The sequence below is a fragment of the Pyrgilauda ruficollis genome, unplaced genomic scaffold (genome assembly GCF_017590135.1).
Source record: "Pyrgilauda ruficollis isolate IOZ18807 unplaced genomic scaffold, ASM1759013v1 scaffold10, whole genome shotgun sequence".
NCBI lineage: Eukaryota > Metazoa > Chordata > Aves > Passeriformes > Passeridae > Pyrgilauda > Pyrgilauda ruficollis.
Window position 1 is genome coordinate 5,299,468 of NW_024508101.1, and position 16,532 is coordinate 5,315,999.

Consider the following 16,532-nt stretch of genomic DNA (forward strand, 5'->3'; position numbering starts at 1 on the left):
CCACACCCTCCCCAGGCAATCCGTTCCGTGGTCTGCCAGGGCACAGCGAGGAAGTTCTTCATCTTCAGGCAGAACTTCCTGGGCATCAGTTCCTGTCCATTGCCTCTCAGTCCTATCGCTGCGCACCACCGAGCAGAGCCCGGTGAAACCTTTAGACAGTTATACACATTAAGGGAGTCCCCTCTTGGTGGTCTCTTCTCGAGGCTGAACAGGCACAGCCCCCTCGGCCTTTCCTGGTCAGAGAGATAACGCACCGTCCCTCACAGGGCCCTATACCCTCCTCCACCGCCCCGGCCTCCCGCAGCCCCTCACGGCGCTCCCGGGGCCCCGCCCGGCCCCTCTCCGCCTCCGCCGGGGCTTCCGCCCGGGGCGCGGGGCAGGGCGGGGACAGCGGGGAAGATGGCGGCGCCCTTGGCCGGGCAGGCGGGGGCCGTGCTGCGGGACCTGGCCCTGCGATCCGCCCGCCTGCGGCCCGAATTCCCGGTGAGTGAGTGAGCGAGGCCGGCCCCGCGCCCCGCCGGCTCCGCTCGCAGTCTCCCCGCGCCCGTGTGTGGCAGCGGGAGGGACCTTTGTGCTCCGCTGGCTGCGATGCTCGGGCTGGAGGATGCGCCCAGCCTGCGGGGTCGGGGCGAAGCTGTGGCGGCGGCGCTGGCTCAGGGCTGGGCAGACCAAAGCTGGGAGCTGCCGCTCCGAGCGCCCCGCTGCCCCCAGACCTCCCAGAACTGTGAATTATTTCAGTGGCAGAGCTGGGTGACGCTGTGCACGAAGCGATAGCGCCTGTCTGAGCGCGTTTCGGGTGGCAGCACCGCGCTGGTTTGGCTCAGTGCGGCTGGCTGAGGTCACGCTGGGGTGAAGATGCCTGGTTGTGCTCTCCTGGGGAATCGATCCTAGCTCAGGCTTCCCGGTGGTTCTGAGCCTCAGCAGAGCGCTGGGAAAAAGCAGATGAGCGTCCTGGAAGGGCTCGGGGCTCTCTTGAGGTGTAGCAGGAGTTCATTATTCACCTCGACAGCAGCCATGCCGAGGTAAAATGAGATACGCACATTCTAGACAGCCCTCGTGCCTTTGGCAAACAGCTCTGTTATTTTACCTTTTCATCATGAGCAGCTGCATGAGACTCTTACTTCGGTCTACACTTCTGAGCATAAATGTTTTTCCCGAAGCAAAAGCCCCTGGAGCACACAAAATGTCTGTGTCCGGTTGTCGCTGCTGGGAACGCTCCTGGCTGCAGGTGCAGGGCTCTGGGGTAAAGGGTGCTGTTGGTGCTTAGCTGGTGTTGCACAACTGCGGCTCTGTGGTTTATCTTTTAACCTGAAGGAGGTTGTAAATCTGAAACCTTTTGTGCCCAACTTTCCTATTTGAATGCTGGCTACAGTGTTTGAGAACTCAGTGCAATTGATTTGTTGATTTAGCATTCGTCCATTTCATGTATACACACACAGACAGGGAGACTGTTTATGTGTGGATATACACACACAATGATACCTATATACATACATTTATCTGGATATATACAGATTTAATCTCTTTAGTGTAGATGGGCAATACTGTCAGTCACAACAGTGTTTGGGGAATATGCATTGTATGGTTGAAGATGTGTTCCTGCCATCAAGGCTTGGCTGAGTCTGATCCCGCAATAAGGAATTTGGAGGTAACGTCCCTGTTCTTGTAGGGCTTGGAAAGGCTGGAGTATGGATCATTGTCTGAAAAGAGTCATCGTGGTGTGAACTTAGGAGGTGTTTTGGTTGAGGTGCTTTGGTTGGTTTCAAGCCCTGTCTTTATCTGGTGCTGCAGTGAGATATAGGTGGAAATTAGGAGCTCATGGTCTATTCTGTCATCTCTCAAAGCATGGAGGCAGTCTGTAAATTACCCCACTGAAATAATTGGGTATCAGTTCAGACACTCAAAGAGTATTCTTAGGATATCAAGGTGGCCAACTTAAAAAAAAAAGAAAACCCTTTTTTGTGCATTATTTTTGGACTAGAGCTGTTGAGCTTGTATTATAAATAATATTTTGTTATTCTGTTTCTGCACTCTGCCAGATACTGAGAGCATCTCCCAAGATCTGTGTTTTCCAAGTAAGCTATTTTCAAGAACCACCTCAATACTGTATAACAACAAATCAAGTTCTTAACTTTAAAGCAAACCACTTTCCTTTATAAAGGTCTTCAATTTGGCAATGTTGCATAATAGAATTCCCATCTAAACAGTCTCCTAATCTTCCACCGTCTCAGACTTTAAGCTACAAATGAGTTGATCAGCCAGAGTCTGGTTTTCTGTGCTAGAAAATAAGATAAAGGATTTGAGAGTAAGAGCCCTTCCGTTGAAGGTTTTTCTCATTTGTATCATTCATTCTGTTGCTCAGATGAGAAGTTACACTGATACTTTATTTAGCACAAACCACCAAACCTGTCCTCAAAGCCCGTCACAGTGTTTCTTTCACAAATGAGGGTCTTCCATATGGTGCGAATGTGATCAAGAAATATCAGTCTCCAACTTTGTTGTTTTGGTAACCCTGTGTGAGATTTCGAATCTTTCCTCATAGCCCTTATGACTTATTGTTGGAGTGATGTTTCTACACTTTGTTGCAAAATTTCTTATTATTTCAAAACTTTAGCAGTGAAATTTGGTTACATGCTGTCATTGTAATCTGCACACATTTTCCTGTGTAGCTTCATTTTAGGGGTGGAGTAAATGGTAGTCGATCCTATCATATGAAATTATTTTATCATCTTTTTGCTTTCCCTTTACTTTTTTGACTGTTAAACATTTTTTTACTCCTTTTGCTGTTTATATTCTTGGTAGATTTAATTCTTTGTGCTGCTGGAGTTTTAAATCTGACCAAATATTCCAAGAAGATAAAAGATAGGTTTGAGTTGTCTGCAGTGCGTGTGGACAGGAGCATTCAGGCCTGCTCTTGCTGGAGCAATATTTGTGGAGAGCTGTGACAAACGCTCCGGGGACCACTCGGCAGCAGAATTCAATCCTGTTGGCTGGCAACAAATAGGCTCCATTGAAGGCTGTCTATTTGAATGGGAGTTGGATTGGGCCCTTTGGGAGAATGCTGTGTTTTCAAAATAGCTTCAGATGCAGTGAAATTCAGCGATGAATATAAATGAAGGACAATTAAATCAGAATCATAAAAAAAAAAAGTGCTTAAGGTAACTCTCCAGTATTCTAATAGGGTGAGCAGGTTGGTTGGTGCATTGTGAGCCCTATCCCAGCCTTCAAAATGGGCCTCAGTCCTGCCAGAACACATCCAGATTCCACATGCATTGAAAATATAAAAAAAAAAAAAACAAAAGGAAGGAGGGAAAGATGAAATTAAACAAGACTTATGTTATAAAATCTGATGGAATCTATAATCTATAGATGTTACAAATAGGGAACTGCAAGGTTGCTCACTGCAGATGCCTTCAGTTCCTAGACGTGTATATGTGTAAAACCCCATTAATGTTGAAAGAGAAAGTTCTGCCTTTTCCAAGAAACTATCAGCTGTGGTAGCTGATGCTCCATGTGACCCAAAATATTACTGAAAAAAACTTTTTAATTCATGGCTTTAGAAGCTACTTTAATGTTGAATTCTTCTTTTTTATCTTAATTTTCTTTGGTGTTCTTGAAAATTTCTTTGGACTGCTTCCCTATTTGGCTTTTCCTGGTTGGCAGTTTTGCTGTATTTTCAAGGTTTTACATTTAGAGGCAGGAAATACATGAGCCTACAGAATTTCACAAGCAGCTTTTTCTACAGGCACCTCATCTAAATGACAGGAAAGCCCTCTTCAAACTCCAGACAAAACTGAAATGCCAAAGTGGAGCAGATGTTTGGCCCACTCCTCCCCGGCAGTTCCATTAAACACATGGTTATTGAATCCTATTTTGAGATGAAAAAGGAAATGAAAACATAAATATAACCTCAGACTGTGATTTTTTTTAATTTTTTTTCTCCCAGTTAGTTTTCTGCTAGTGGAACTTCTACCCTGGGAGCAATCTGGCACTGACACAGATACTCACAGCTCTGTCTTGAAGCAGAAAAGCTGCACTTTGCTGCATTGATTTACCTTCCTTTTTACCTCATGGAGTTATAATCAGGGGATGGGGCTAATTAGGTAAAGAGAGCCTTCAAGAATATGACATTAGATGGAGAATTAGCCACACCTGTGGTTTTAAACATGGCTCTGAATAAAACCTTCTTCCCGACCCTCCATCTGAACTCCCAACCAGTTTACCTGGAGACTCCTTACAGTCCTTGGGTATGTTTAGGACTGGTTGAAGTTTTTTTATATAAAAGCAAGTGGGTTTTCTTCGTTGATCTGCCTCCTGAGGAACTAGATAAAGTGTCAATAGACAAACTGTGTTTTCTTTACAGTTATCTGAGTGATTGTTTCCTCCTGTTTTTCTCTGGAAATGTCAGTGTATGTGGTAGTTTTCTTTTTTTTTTTTTTTAAAGTCACCTTTCATTTGGTCTATCTGGCTGATGACTGCCAGCAGGGATTTTATCTGAAATGTGTGAAGCTGCTGAGGTTCTTTTGGGAATACAGAGAAGTGAGATGAAGGTTTAGACACAGTTGGTGTATAGTTGTTTCTTAGAAGTAGTTAATTTCTCTGCTATTTTATCCTTTCTCTTGTTGGGAAGGTTAATTTTCACAAAAATATCCTCATTTAATGTATAGAGATGAGGTTGTCTCCCTCTCTGTTTTGGGGACTCACTCATTCCAAAGTCATTTAACTTCAACTGATAATTTTTGTTGGCCACACCTGTAGTCAGTAGCTCAGCTCATTATTGCCTTGGCCAGTCCGATTTTTCCGTGTATATTTGTGGCTGTGACTATCATCTACAGTTTTGATTGCATACTCTGAGATTTTCTCCAGAAAGGTTCCTTCTCTAATACTCTAAAGGCAGTTTCTAACCATCTGTGACTCAGCTTATTTCTTCCACTTTAATGAAACACAGGAGAGAGAAGTCACATTATCTGTCCAACTGCATATGACAGTAGCTTTGGAACTGGTTATTGAACATTGATCCATGATTAGTAGCTATTGATTTTATTTTAACTAGATACCAGCAGGAGTGGGTATGAAGCAAATAGGAGTTAAGATTGACTGTTGTGAAAAATTCCTTAATAGTGGTGTTTTGCTGTGCTGCTGAATTCTTTGTTGTATGAGTGAGACTTAAAACAGATTCTGAAATGCAAGCTGAAGCTATCCTTTAATGTGGTAATGAAAATTAAAACCCTAGATTGGTGTTGTAGTTTGTGCTATTATGCTGATGGTGATGTTTTGTATAATTGGTGGCTAAATATTAACTGTGAAGGAATTTAAAGACTTGCTGTTTTTCCACTTACTTGTTGGAACATCTTTTTTAATTCTTCAGTCAACAATTTATAATGATAGCACAAATATATTCAATACATGCAAGTTTTGTTTTGTTTAGATGATGCTGCTTTGAGCAGATTTACCCATGAGCTTTTTTCTTCCTGTCCTCTCTCTGGTCTCTAATTGTTCATGGGTGTCCCTAAACTATAAGTATTCCAAAATTGAGTTAAATTTTAGTTTGATTCTGTGATGATATGAGCCTTTAGAAACTTTGAGTCCAAAATCATAAAGCTCAAGGCACTCACAGCTCTGTTGGGCTTGAATGTGGGTTGGGATGTTTAGCTCAAAGACTGTTTCATTTAACAAAAGACTTTTAAGCATGTTTAGTGATACATTGTTGTTCATTATGATACATTTGTGTTTCCTTACCTTGCACATGGGTAGTACTTGGTGACAGATCAATTTCTGTCTGCCCTGTTTGTCTTTAATTTGTCTGGGTTGGGGTGGAGTCTGAGCAATGTAAGCTGTGAGAATCAGCCTCAGTTTGTGTCAGGAGGAGAGAGAATCACTCGTACTGTAGTGTACCTTTGATGTCTTAACTCTTGTCCACCTAAATTCTTCATGAGATGCAAAAGTTTTGTAAGAATTGTCAGGAGGAGTGAAAAATTAAGCGAGAGTTTTGATCATGTTTTGTAGGTTTGCCTGCTTGTCTAAGACTTTTGACTGAAAAATATGAAACTGCAAATTAAAAACCAGACACAGATTACTAATGGAACACTTCATCATCTTTTGATATCTTTCTCTGAAAGATCTGTGGACAAAAGGACAGTTTAATTTGACATCTGCTAATTTAATGTCAGCCGAGAAAGCAGTTGCTGCCTTGTGAAAAAAAAAAAAGAGTTGTTCATACAGAGTATTGGTATAAAAATGTCAAGGAAATTCCAATTATTGGAGGAGTTCTATGTGCCAATTGTATATAACACTGATGGGTATAGGTAAAACATAGAGCTATTCATGATAATTAAAGATGAAAGGCCTATTAAAAAGAGCCATATCCTTTTTATTGTCAAGATAGTACTTGCTAAGGTTTGAAGATGGCATAAAAATGTATTTTCCCTTAAATTTGCTATTGTCTTCAATTCTGTCACTCCAAACATGTTGGAAACAGTGAATCTATTTAATTGAATTCTTTCATGAAGAGTTTCAGTCTAGATTTGTTTTTCAGTTAAATGGCTCAGATTAAAATAGTCTAAAGTAACGCCATAAATTTTGGGAGTAGAGGAACAGATATTTAGAGCTTGCTTTAAACATGATGTGAGATGATTAAACATGAGTCCAGAGCAGCTGGAGTGCTGGAGCTCCATCTAGGGAGGGTTGATATCCCAGCTGAGAACCCAGGGGTCAGGATTTGGGGGCACACCAACCTCACTGACGGGGCTGTTGTGCATTTCTGCTGCAGGCACCTGCATCAGCAAGGACCAGATGGAGCTGCAGACCCCTGAGGAAGCCTCAGTCAGCAGGTCCTGTCCTCATGGAGGGCTTCATTCCCCCCAGGTCCTGCTGGAGGGACAGCACAGCTGGGAACGCATATCAGGAGCTGCAGGAGGTTTCTGGAGAGCTCTGATAACTTCCAAATGCAGTTGTGTGAGGAGCTGACAACAGGAGACCCTGCTGGACCTCACATGTGGGAACAAGAACGGGTCAGGGCCCTGGCAGCCCTCTCTGGGGAGAAGCTGAGGGAAGAACAGTGGCTGTTGTTTATTCTAATGTTGTTTATTTCTGGATGCAGCATGGGCTGCAATAAGACACAAGAAACAAGGCTGGGCACAATCCCAGTTTCTTTAACCATTGGAGTAATGCCGTCATCCTTTGCGCTTGGAAGTGCTGTTTCATTGGATTAAAGTTTACCTTTCTCTCCCTCCATACAGTCAGAAATGTAGAAATCTGCTTTAAGGTCAGTCTTTGAGGATGATGAGATGATGTTTCTTGTAGTGTCCTTGCTTGCTTTGAGATTTGAGAATGGCAGCAGAGTGAATTTATATAATTAGGTATAAACAATGGGAAAATATTAATAAAGAAATTACCAGCAAAGGAAGGAAAAATATTCTTAATGTTTGGCTTCATGTCAGTCTAAGTCAAATGGTCTAATTAAAACCAAGACTTATTAAAAATAAAGGGTTTCAATTCAGATGGAAGCAAAAAATGGGTACCAGTCTTTTCTTACTGCTTCCAGGAAAGAAATTGGTATAGACCATTCTGGAGTGGTTCAATAAACCAGATATGGCTCAGGCACTGAAACTGTTTCTGTAGATACTTTTCTGTATTTCTTTATTTTACTACCACGGGTATTTGCATTTTTGTTGCTTGGAAGTGTTATGTTGCTTAGTGCTCAAAGCCATATTCTGTGATGACATAGTCAGGTAGCGTGGAAATTATCATGATTTGACTTCAATATTAAAGAACTGGAACAAAAAAGCTGTGATTATGTTTCATATTTCCTTCTCTGTGATGAAAAATGGAGCTCAAACTGTCTAAATTGGCATTTTATCGGTGTTTTTCTTAAAATATCAGTGACTTCTAACACTTGAAAAAGCATTCTTCCAGGGTATGGTAGGCGTGAAACACTTCTTTGATAGATATGATTACTTGAGATGTGAATGCAGAAACATTTCTGTTAATCTTATTGAATATGCTTTGAGTTTTGTAACAATTTAGAAAGCTGAATTTGCATTTGGGAAAGAAAAAATTGGTAGTGGCTACTTTGTCGCATGTTTGGTGGTACAATAGTTTTAGAATTATTTTTTCCCTGGCTATGTTTACTATTTAGAGCATTTCTTCATAGTTGCATAAAAAAATCATTTTAATCGTGTAAAAAAATTAAGAAATTAAACATTTTAATGATCAGACCAAAAATAAAAAATTCCCTCTCACCTCAAGATACTTAAAAGAATATTTCTGATTTATGTGGAGAAGATGGCTTATTTCACTTTTTGAATGTGTTGTGCATATCACCAACAATCTTCTTTCATTTGCCAAGGCAGGGAATGTGTTACAGTATTTTCTGCAACTGATTATGCAGTTGTGTATGGTAGTGAGTTTATTTTCATCAGATACTTCAAAGCCTTACTTTTTAGGTCAGGAAAGTATGCTTCTCTTAAAGCTTTGAAGTACAAAATAAGCAAAATGAAGATAATTTGACTAAAATTAATTACTAATGCAAAGCAGAACTTCTGATGGTGAGAACTTTGACAGAAGCAGCAATTGTATCTGGGAATTCATGTTCTTCCTTTACCTAAGCAAAGGTTCTGAAAATCGATTCCAGAGGTGTGAAGCTTCTGTAGACATGCTTGCTCTTTGGGCACATGTAGATGTACAATAAGTAATTCTGTTTTATTAGGCTGAAGTTTGGTGTAAAAATGCAAGGAAATAATATTTTGCCAACAATTTCTGCAGTAAGGACAGAGGCATCGTTTGGCTCTTTGGATGGACTGGCAGCTTGGTGTTTGAGCTGCCAGCTTTGTTTTGTGACATTCTCTTTGTGAGGTGTTGCTTGAACCAGAGTTTTTATGTAATCCCACAGAATAAGGAACCTCCCTGTGTCAGGGTTTTTGGAAGCTGCTAATGGTTCACTGTTCAGGTGAAGGTTCAGGGCTAGGGGTGTGCTCAGCCCTGCTCAGGCAGCCTGTCCACACTAACCAAAATGCATCCCAGAATTCTCAGGGTTGCGAGGGTGCTGTCAGTTAATTTGCAGAAATTATATTTTGCTGATTGCATATAAATAGAGTAATGAATAATCCCCTGGGTGGGCAGCAGGATGCAGTTGTCAGGTAATGGTGATGTGCTGCTTTGTTTGGATGTCACTCTGTAGCAGCCTGACTGAAACAGCTGCTGAACAAGGTGTGGGAAATGGAGAAGAGAGGTCAGGGTCTTGTTATTCAAGAGAACACTCTTCCAGTGCACTCTTCACACCCTCTCCTCTTTTACTTTTGAGGACTCAAAAACCCATACATGCAGGCACCCAGAAGAATCATCCAGGTGGTGGCTGCTAGGGTCTGCCTTGTAGAGCAGAGGATGTGGGCTCAGATTCTGGTTTTGTGAGATAAGGAGAATAAGAATGACAGAAGGAGCTCAAGTGTGACCCCGTGCATGTTCCTGGTAGTTTACAATGGAGCTTAGTGGGTAGGAGAGTGTGTTTACAGAATAGCTGTCAAAATCCCTGAGTGTAAGCAAGCTGTAAATAAGTCTATAAAGTGTAATCGTTACTGGAGACTTTAAATCTGCAATGAGTGAAGGACTTGCTTCAAGTTCATTCTTGTGTCTGCTTCCTTGCATGAGAAGTAAACAGAAGGATAAATCAGAGAGCTGAGTTTGTACATATATAGGTACATTGGAAGATATAAAGGCACATTGGAAGAGAATTGTGTAGTTTCTTTTGTGCTTTGTGGAGCTAATGACTGACTGAGCCCTGCAGTGGAAGAACATCCCACCACACTCATCGTGTCCAGGAGAGGGCAGAGGTAAAGCCTGGGATCAATCAGTTTGCAATCAGATTCTAGAAGGACAATGAAGAGCACAAGATCAAGTCAAAAGAACAGAGTAGGGCAGGCATTCAGGAAGCCTTGAGGTAAAAGGGTTTCTTGCAGTAGACAGAGAGCAGGAACATTGAGGAGAACTGGGGAGGGAATAATTACATTTTGTTAAGAGTGCAGTCAGGATTTTCAGTCCCACTTCCACCCTGAGTACATTTACTATCCTTAACGTTTCATCTCCAGTACTGTGAAATACCCAAGACATAACTGAGATGTTTCTAAAACTTTGTGGTTTTTATGTGCATATTGCTATGGTTTTGTTTAAAGGGTTTATGAATAGATACTGTTCTGGTTTTTTAATCCAATCTATATGGTTTGGTAATCTAAATTTCAGAATTGTGAAAGAGATGGGTGCTTTCTTCTGAAATCCTCTTCTGTTTCTTTGATGAAGCACAGCAAAATTGTGCTGTTTGCTGTTAATTAAAAAAATTTACATGTGCTTTAATGAAAGAGACAAATAAAGCAAAGAAAGCCTCCCCAGCATCCAGCCCCTTCAGAACTGATGGACACACTCGTGATGTTCTTCTTTCCCAGCTGAGGGATTCTACCATTGAGAGAGGAAAGAAAGCACTGAGTGAAAAATAAAGAGGGATGTTGAAGTATCATTTTAGCTTTCCTAATAAATATTGATTAATATGTCATTGCGGTTTAATATATCTTTTAGTAAAAAGGAAAATTGTTTTAAAGGTGGAAGAGGTAAATCCTTATGAATATTTCATATATTTATTAATGAATTAATTTTGAGGTAGTAGGTAGTGAATGAAATGTTTAAATCCCCCCCCAGTAATGGTGGCATTTTAATTTTAATGTGGAAAACCTTTACTAGAGCCACATATTTTTAGATTCAATTACCTTGGAAAGTTGGCAGTTCAGCTAGTGAGCGAGTTTTGGGAAGGTTCTCCCACTTCAGTGAGCAAATCGGGGGAGAGTGAGGGAGTTTGATTCATGACTTGACTTTGGGGTCAAATCCAGTAGGCTTATTTCTTTAGTTAAATCATTCACTTTCCCAGGTTAATTTTAACATTCTGGGTAGGCTGTTCAGGTTGAGGCTGAAACTGTTCTTTTTATAATTGGTTTCTGCAGGATCTTGCTACTTTGAACTGTCTTGTATTACACAAAAATGTCAGACCTTCCTACTCTGCCTAAAAGTGTTCCCTGCTGCAGTCCCTTGTGTCTAACTTTGTATTTTCTTTTTTAAAAGTAGAAATGCGGCTTATATGGCCATCTTATGTAGAGGATATTTTATAGGTGTTTATTTGATAGAAACTTCTGTTCATTTCTGTGGTATTATGGAAATAAAACTCCTTTGGTAAAACTGAAATTTGAAGGAGAACTTAATATTGTTTCTCATTTAAATTGTGTATGAATAAATGATTGCAAATTGACAGATGCGGCTTGTAGTGATTCTTTTCTTGAGTGAAAAAACAATTTCTATTTCCTTCTTAATTTAGGAACTTAAAATTATTAGGAGAGAAGAAGAGAAACTAGATGCAGCCCCAACACAAGCAAAATGAACTATGAATTGAAAATTTAATCGCTGCTTTTGTTTCCAGGGCTGTGTTGCTTTGCAGATGAACCAGCTTTTACTTAGGATTTATTGGTAACAGAGGTACTGCAGGTGGTTGTGTGGAAAATAAAAAGTTCTCCATTGTCCCTGCTGGGGAACCTAAACACATACTGCTACTGATGCCTTGTTGGGACTACCTAAAAACAGACAAAATGAAGAGAATACAAAGCTGCTGTATTTATTGAAGGGCCTTCAGGTGCATTTCAGGTAGATGAAGCCTCTCCAGGGACCACCCAAACATGGAGAGTGGGTCATGAGTGTTCACACTTTTATGAGTTTGGTCCATCCACTTCTGAGAACTTGAGCCTTTTTCAGAGAGCTCACCCAGAGGATTCACTTGCTACCAGGCTATTTTATTATTCTATTAAATAGTGTGCATTATTTTCTGCTTTAATTTGTTTTGAAATAATTCAGCCATACTTTATAATGCCTTATGGAACTCATCAATATTGCCTGTGTATCTGTCTAATGAGAGCTCAGTAAATTAGCATATTCATTAAACAAACAAATTATTGTTCTGTTAGTAATTGGTGACTGCCTGTTTTTCAAGAGATGAGTGATGTCAGCTGGCATCAATTGATTTAGTGTGTTTTGTTACCTACAGGTAGGTAATCTGTGGTTGATAATCCTTGCTTTATTAGGTTTTATTAAAGTAATCATTGCTGCCTGGTGATGGGAGAAAAGTAGTTTCTCTTAACTAAACAGGATGAGATCCCTAAATATACCTTGTTTAGCTTTTCAGTTAAAATAGATTCCTTCTCTAAAATTGACATATTACTAGTTTAACAAAGCTCTTCTCTTTGTTTCTTTCATGTTTGTCACCATCTTATTTTTTTTTTCCTGCTGTGATGCACTCTGATTCCTCTCTCTGGTTGGCAGCAGCTCCTCTTAAAAAGAATCTTGCAAGAGAAATTGGCTTGTCCTTGAACTGTGGGAAAGTATTCTGGACAAGATTTAACTAAGCACTTGTTTTGATTGCATCGACTACAACTAAATGGTGACACAAAAACCTAATACAGTAATAAAAAACCCCCTGTGATTGTTTCAAACTAGATTTCTGAAGTTCTTCTGGAGTGTTGCTGTTCTGGACAGAGAATTGCAGTGAATGGGAGTAATTGCTTTGGAAGGAGAAATGCAGTTTTGGAGCAGGTAGTTTGGTGCTGTCTTCCCCAGGTTTGGTTTGCAGCAGTGCAGTCTCATTTTCAGGAACGAGAGCTTCTGAGCAGAGCTGGTGGCTTGTTTCACTCCTCTGAAGTTGTTCAACTTGGAATACTTAAAATTTATGTTTTTCAAGCTCTTGGCCACCCTCTCAACTGTTTGAGTCCAATTTTTTAAACAATTTAATAATAGCAATCCTAATAATTATAGTAACTATGAGCTCCTTTTATGAACAAGCCCCCATTTTTTTTTTTCTGTATTTTGTGAGTGTATGAAGTGAAACAGTTATTTAACACAGGCATCTTGTTTCAAAGATTCCTAGATGTTAGGAATAGTAGCAATTATCCACCAGAACAGGCAGTCCAGGTTTACTAAACAAAAAGGTAGAGCCATACTTCATGTGTGTTTTTGATTTTATTTAAAGTTAGGTTTCATAAACCTTTATTGCATGGACAGATCTCACTTGTTCTGAAAACTGAGTATATAGTTTATTGGTATAAAACAGTAAATTACCCTGCAGTTTATTGATCAAAATGCCTTAGCCTTTGGAAAACTGGGAAATGTGATAGGTATTTTTTTTTTTCTGTGTATTTTACTGCTCAGGATATTTTGTGTGCTATATCTTCAGGAATAAATATGGAGTTTAAAGGCCCATAGCTGTTAACTAGAGTTTGTGTGTGGGTTTTAATCAGATAAAATGAATTCCCATTTGTAGGAATAAGTAATGGAAAGATAAAAGGTTTTGAGCTGTACCTGTAGGTTTAAAACCAAATGCTCTTGTTTAAGGCCTGCTCTGCTTATGGTGCTTTAATACAGACTAAAAAATGAACAATTCCTGACTGCTGTGAACAAAAGTATGGAAACTGATTTTGTCAGGGAAATATTCAAGACTTCTTCCTAAACTCGCTCACGGAATAAATTTTATCCCTCATAAATATATCACAGAGGTCTAGATTGAGGCTTTGGTCATAAAGCTCCGTGTTGGATGAGGCTGCTGGACCTGCTGGTACCCAAGGGACCTGGCTGCCATACGGCATCCCAGCCAGAGCCGGCAGTTTGGGATGGGCATGGAGCACTGTTTCCTTTGTGGCTTTCAAACAGCATGACCTGGATGCTAGCTCCTGCTTTGGAAGATGAAAATTGCTGGTTGTGGCAGCCAACAGGACATGAGTTGGGAAGGACATTTTCTGTCCTGTTTTTTGTAATGTGCCCCCAGGTTTGCAGCGTTGGCCATCTCTGGAGAGAAGGGGATGTGTGGTGTGGCTCATGAGACAGCTTAAAACCCATCAGCCTTAACTCTTTCCAGTTTATTTTCTTCTTCAAAGACTTGCTTTCCCTACAGAGCATATTTTTGCATTTCATGACTATATTTGTGATAGACTTCTGTTTAGTGTGGTGCCATTTTGCTAAATTTTTGTTTCTTGTCGGGTTAACTTACTCATTTTGTGGGCCCTGCCAGCAAACTAAAATAAGTGCTTTAGTTTGTTTTCAGTGGCCTGTGTGGTATATTTTAAACACATGACCTAATAAAATGTGTCTATACCTGCAGTGGTTTATATGAGGGTATTCAGTTTAGTTTATTTCTGATGGTTTCTTTTTGAGAGAAACTTCTACATCTTTGTCAATTACAGAGACTGTATGTCAATAAATATAATAAAGGTTTATGCCTCACATTGATGAATGGTCTGCTCTTTCATTACTGTCATCTTTGTGTATCTGCTTTTCTTCATATGTGCTTGGAATTGTATTACAGGGCAGAGTGCACAAATTGAATAAACTGGAATGCTGTAGAATGTGTTGGCTAAGCAAATAGATTTTTTTGGTGACAGACATTTATTTTTGATCACATACACTAAATACATCTCCTTTTAATTTCAGATACAGAATACATCTCACCTCCTCAAAAACACCACAGTTTTTCTTCCCAATTGACTTATTTCCAATATAACCATTACAATAAAGTCCAAGTTTATAAAACCTGATACTTTATATATTTGACGTTTAATTTGCATTCATGCAGAGCTAATTTGTGTTGCTAGAGCTGTTTCATACTGGCACAGGATCAATGAGCACAGTTACAGCTACTTGGCTTCTGTAGAGCAACAGAGGGAGAAGAAAGAAGTGGACATTTATTTGACCAGCTTTACTGCCAGGTGCTTTTAAAAGTCCATCTTTGTTTTGTGATAGTAATACTGGCTTCCATTGATACTGTAAATGAAAAGGGAATGTTGGATGTTAGAGTGTGTCTTCCTTTTAACAGTCATGCAATAAAATGCATTAAGCTATGCTAATGAAAACAGTAGAGCTGCTCAAATTATATAGGTGTGTCAAGGGATGTTCAGTTATCCCAGAAATTTGCTTAGTGGTGGTTTTGTTTTCTTTAATAGTGTTGATTAACACTGGATTCTCTCCCCCAAGCTAGAAACATTTGGCATTTTACAAAAGTAAAATCTTACCAAGAGAAAATAAGTATTTATATTTAGGGCTTTTTTTAGGGAAATGATCTACATATCTGGACTTGATAAGGTGAAATACTTGGTTGTGGATGGTTAGCCAAGGTAGTTTTACGTGGAGTTAGGCATAAATGGCTCTAAATTTTTAAAAATTTTATATTTTTAAGACCAAGAGGCCTCAGTTGTAATAGAGGGTATAATTTGAATCTTGAGTTGTTTGTCAGGCTTGACCTTTCAGTTATTTCTTTTGACAGCTTCTTCATATTCTTGTTAAAGAACAGACTTAAGTGATTCTTTCTATTCTGTTTATTCCATTTTAAAAAGTCAGCCTTGGATGTTTTACCAGGGAGGCCAAAGAATGAGGAAACCTTATCCTGAGCTTATAGGTTCAGGTAAGAGATAAGCAGTGCCATAATCTGATGAAGTTTGGGGTTACTGATGCTGCTCCTGTTTGGTGCTTATTTGGAACATTTCGAGCAGAGTTTTGCTGAAGTAGTTAACATGCAACTTGCAAACCTCTTGATGAACGTGTTAAGACAGTTTCTTCTGGTTTTATGGGTGTGTGTTTTCTTTTTCCAAAAGCAAGCACTCAAAAGATACCTCCTGGGTCATCTGAAAGATGTTTTACATCAGAGTAGTTAATGCTGCATATATAACAACGATGTCTCTATTGCAGTGTTTTCTAAATTTGTTTTGGGGTTTTTGGGGGGGAGTTTGGTGTTTTGTTTTTGGTTTTTTGGTTTTGGGGTTTTTTTTGTTTTGTTTATATTGAAGCAAATTTCTGCTAGATGTACTTTTAGTTCCACTATGCTTGAACTAAGCTGCTAGTTTTTTAGCCCTTGTTATTTAAATGATGCAGTTTTATTCCTTGCCATGTGACAGCTAAAGAATTGGCAAATGGAACGGTGGAAGAATAATGCAAATCCAAATACGTTATTTGTGCAGAGTCTTTAGCATTTTATTTAAAAAAACCCAACAAACAAAAAGGTGGTATATAAGAGATTATGCAGGTTATATGAAGAATCAGGTTTTTTTCCTAGCAGTAGTCAATAAACCACAGATACAGTTTTGCAACACCTGACCATGTTAAGATGATCAAAAATAAATATTTGATTTCTTGATATGTGTGCCATTCATTTAGTCATGCTGTGGGACCAAATGTGGTCTCTGCTAATATAAAGAAGGAACTTTGGACAGAAAACTTGTTCAGAACAAAAGACACAATTCCCACTAATAGTGATTTTCTAAATCCTCCTCACTCTATATATTTTTGGTCTACATTAGTGTGATTCTGACTGGTAACAAAAATCTTGGAGATTGGAGAAGGGAAGGGAGGTTGGAGGTGAAACCCAACCAATGCTTTGTGCTTTTGGAAAATGCCAAATAATTCTAGCCAGCAGGAGAAAGTCTGGTTTGAAAGTTGTACTTGAATAAATAATTCTGCCTTCATCTCAC

The 16,532-nt window shown here is 39.7% G+C and overlaps 1 protein-coding gene across 1 annotated transcript in view; it reads left to right on the top strand.

Annotated features, from left to right (window-relative positions):
- Positions 1–387: 387 nt before the first annotated feature.
- The window catches only part of SUCLG2 (succinate-CoA ligase GDP-forming subunit beta), a 106,275-nt gene continuing 90,130 nt past the window's right edge, over positions 388–16,532 (top strand). The window contains exon 1 of the mRNA XM_041464432.1: positions 388–483. Coding sequence (XP_041320366.1) covers positions 400–483 — 84 coding nt within the window. The 5' untranslated portion in view covers positions 388–399. The remainder of the gene's footprint in view (positions 484–16,532) is intronic.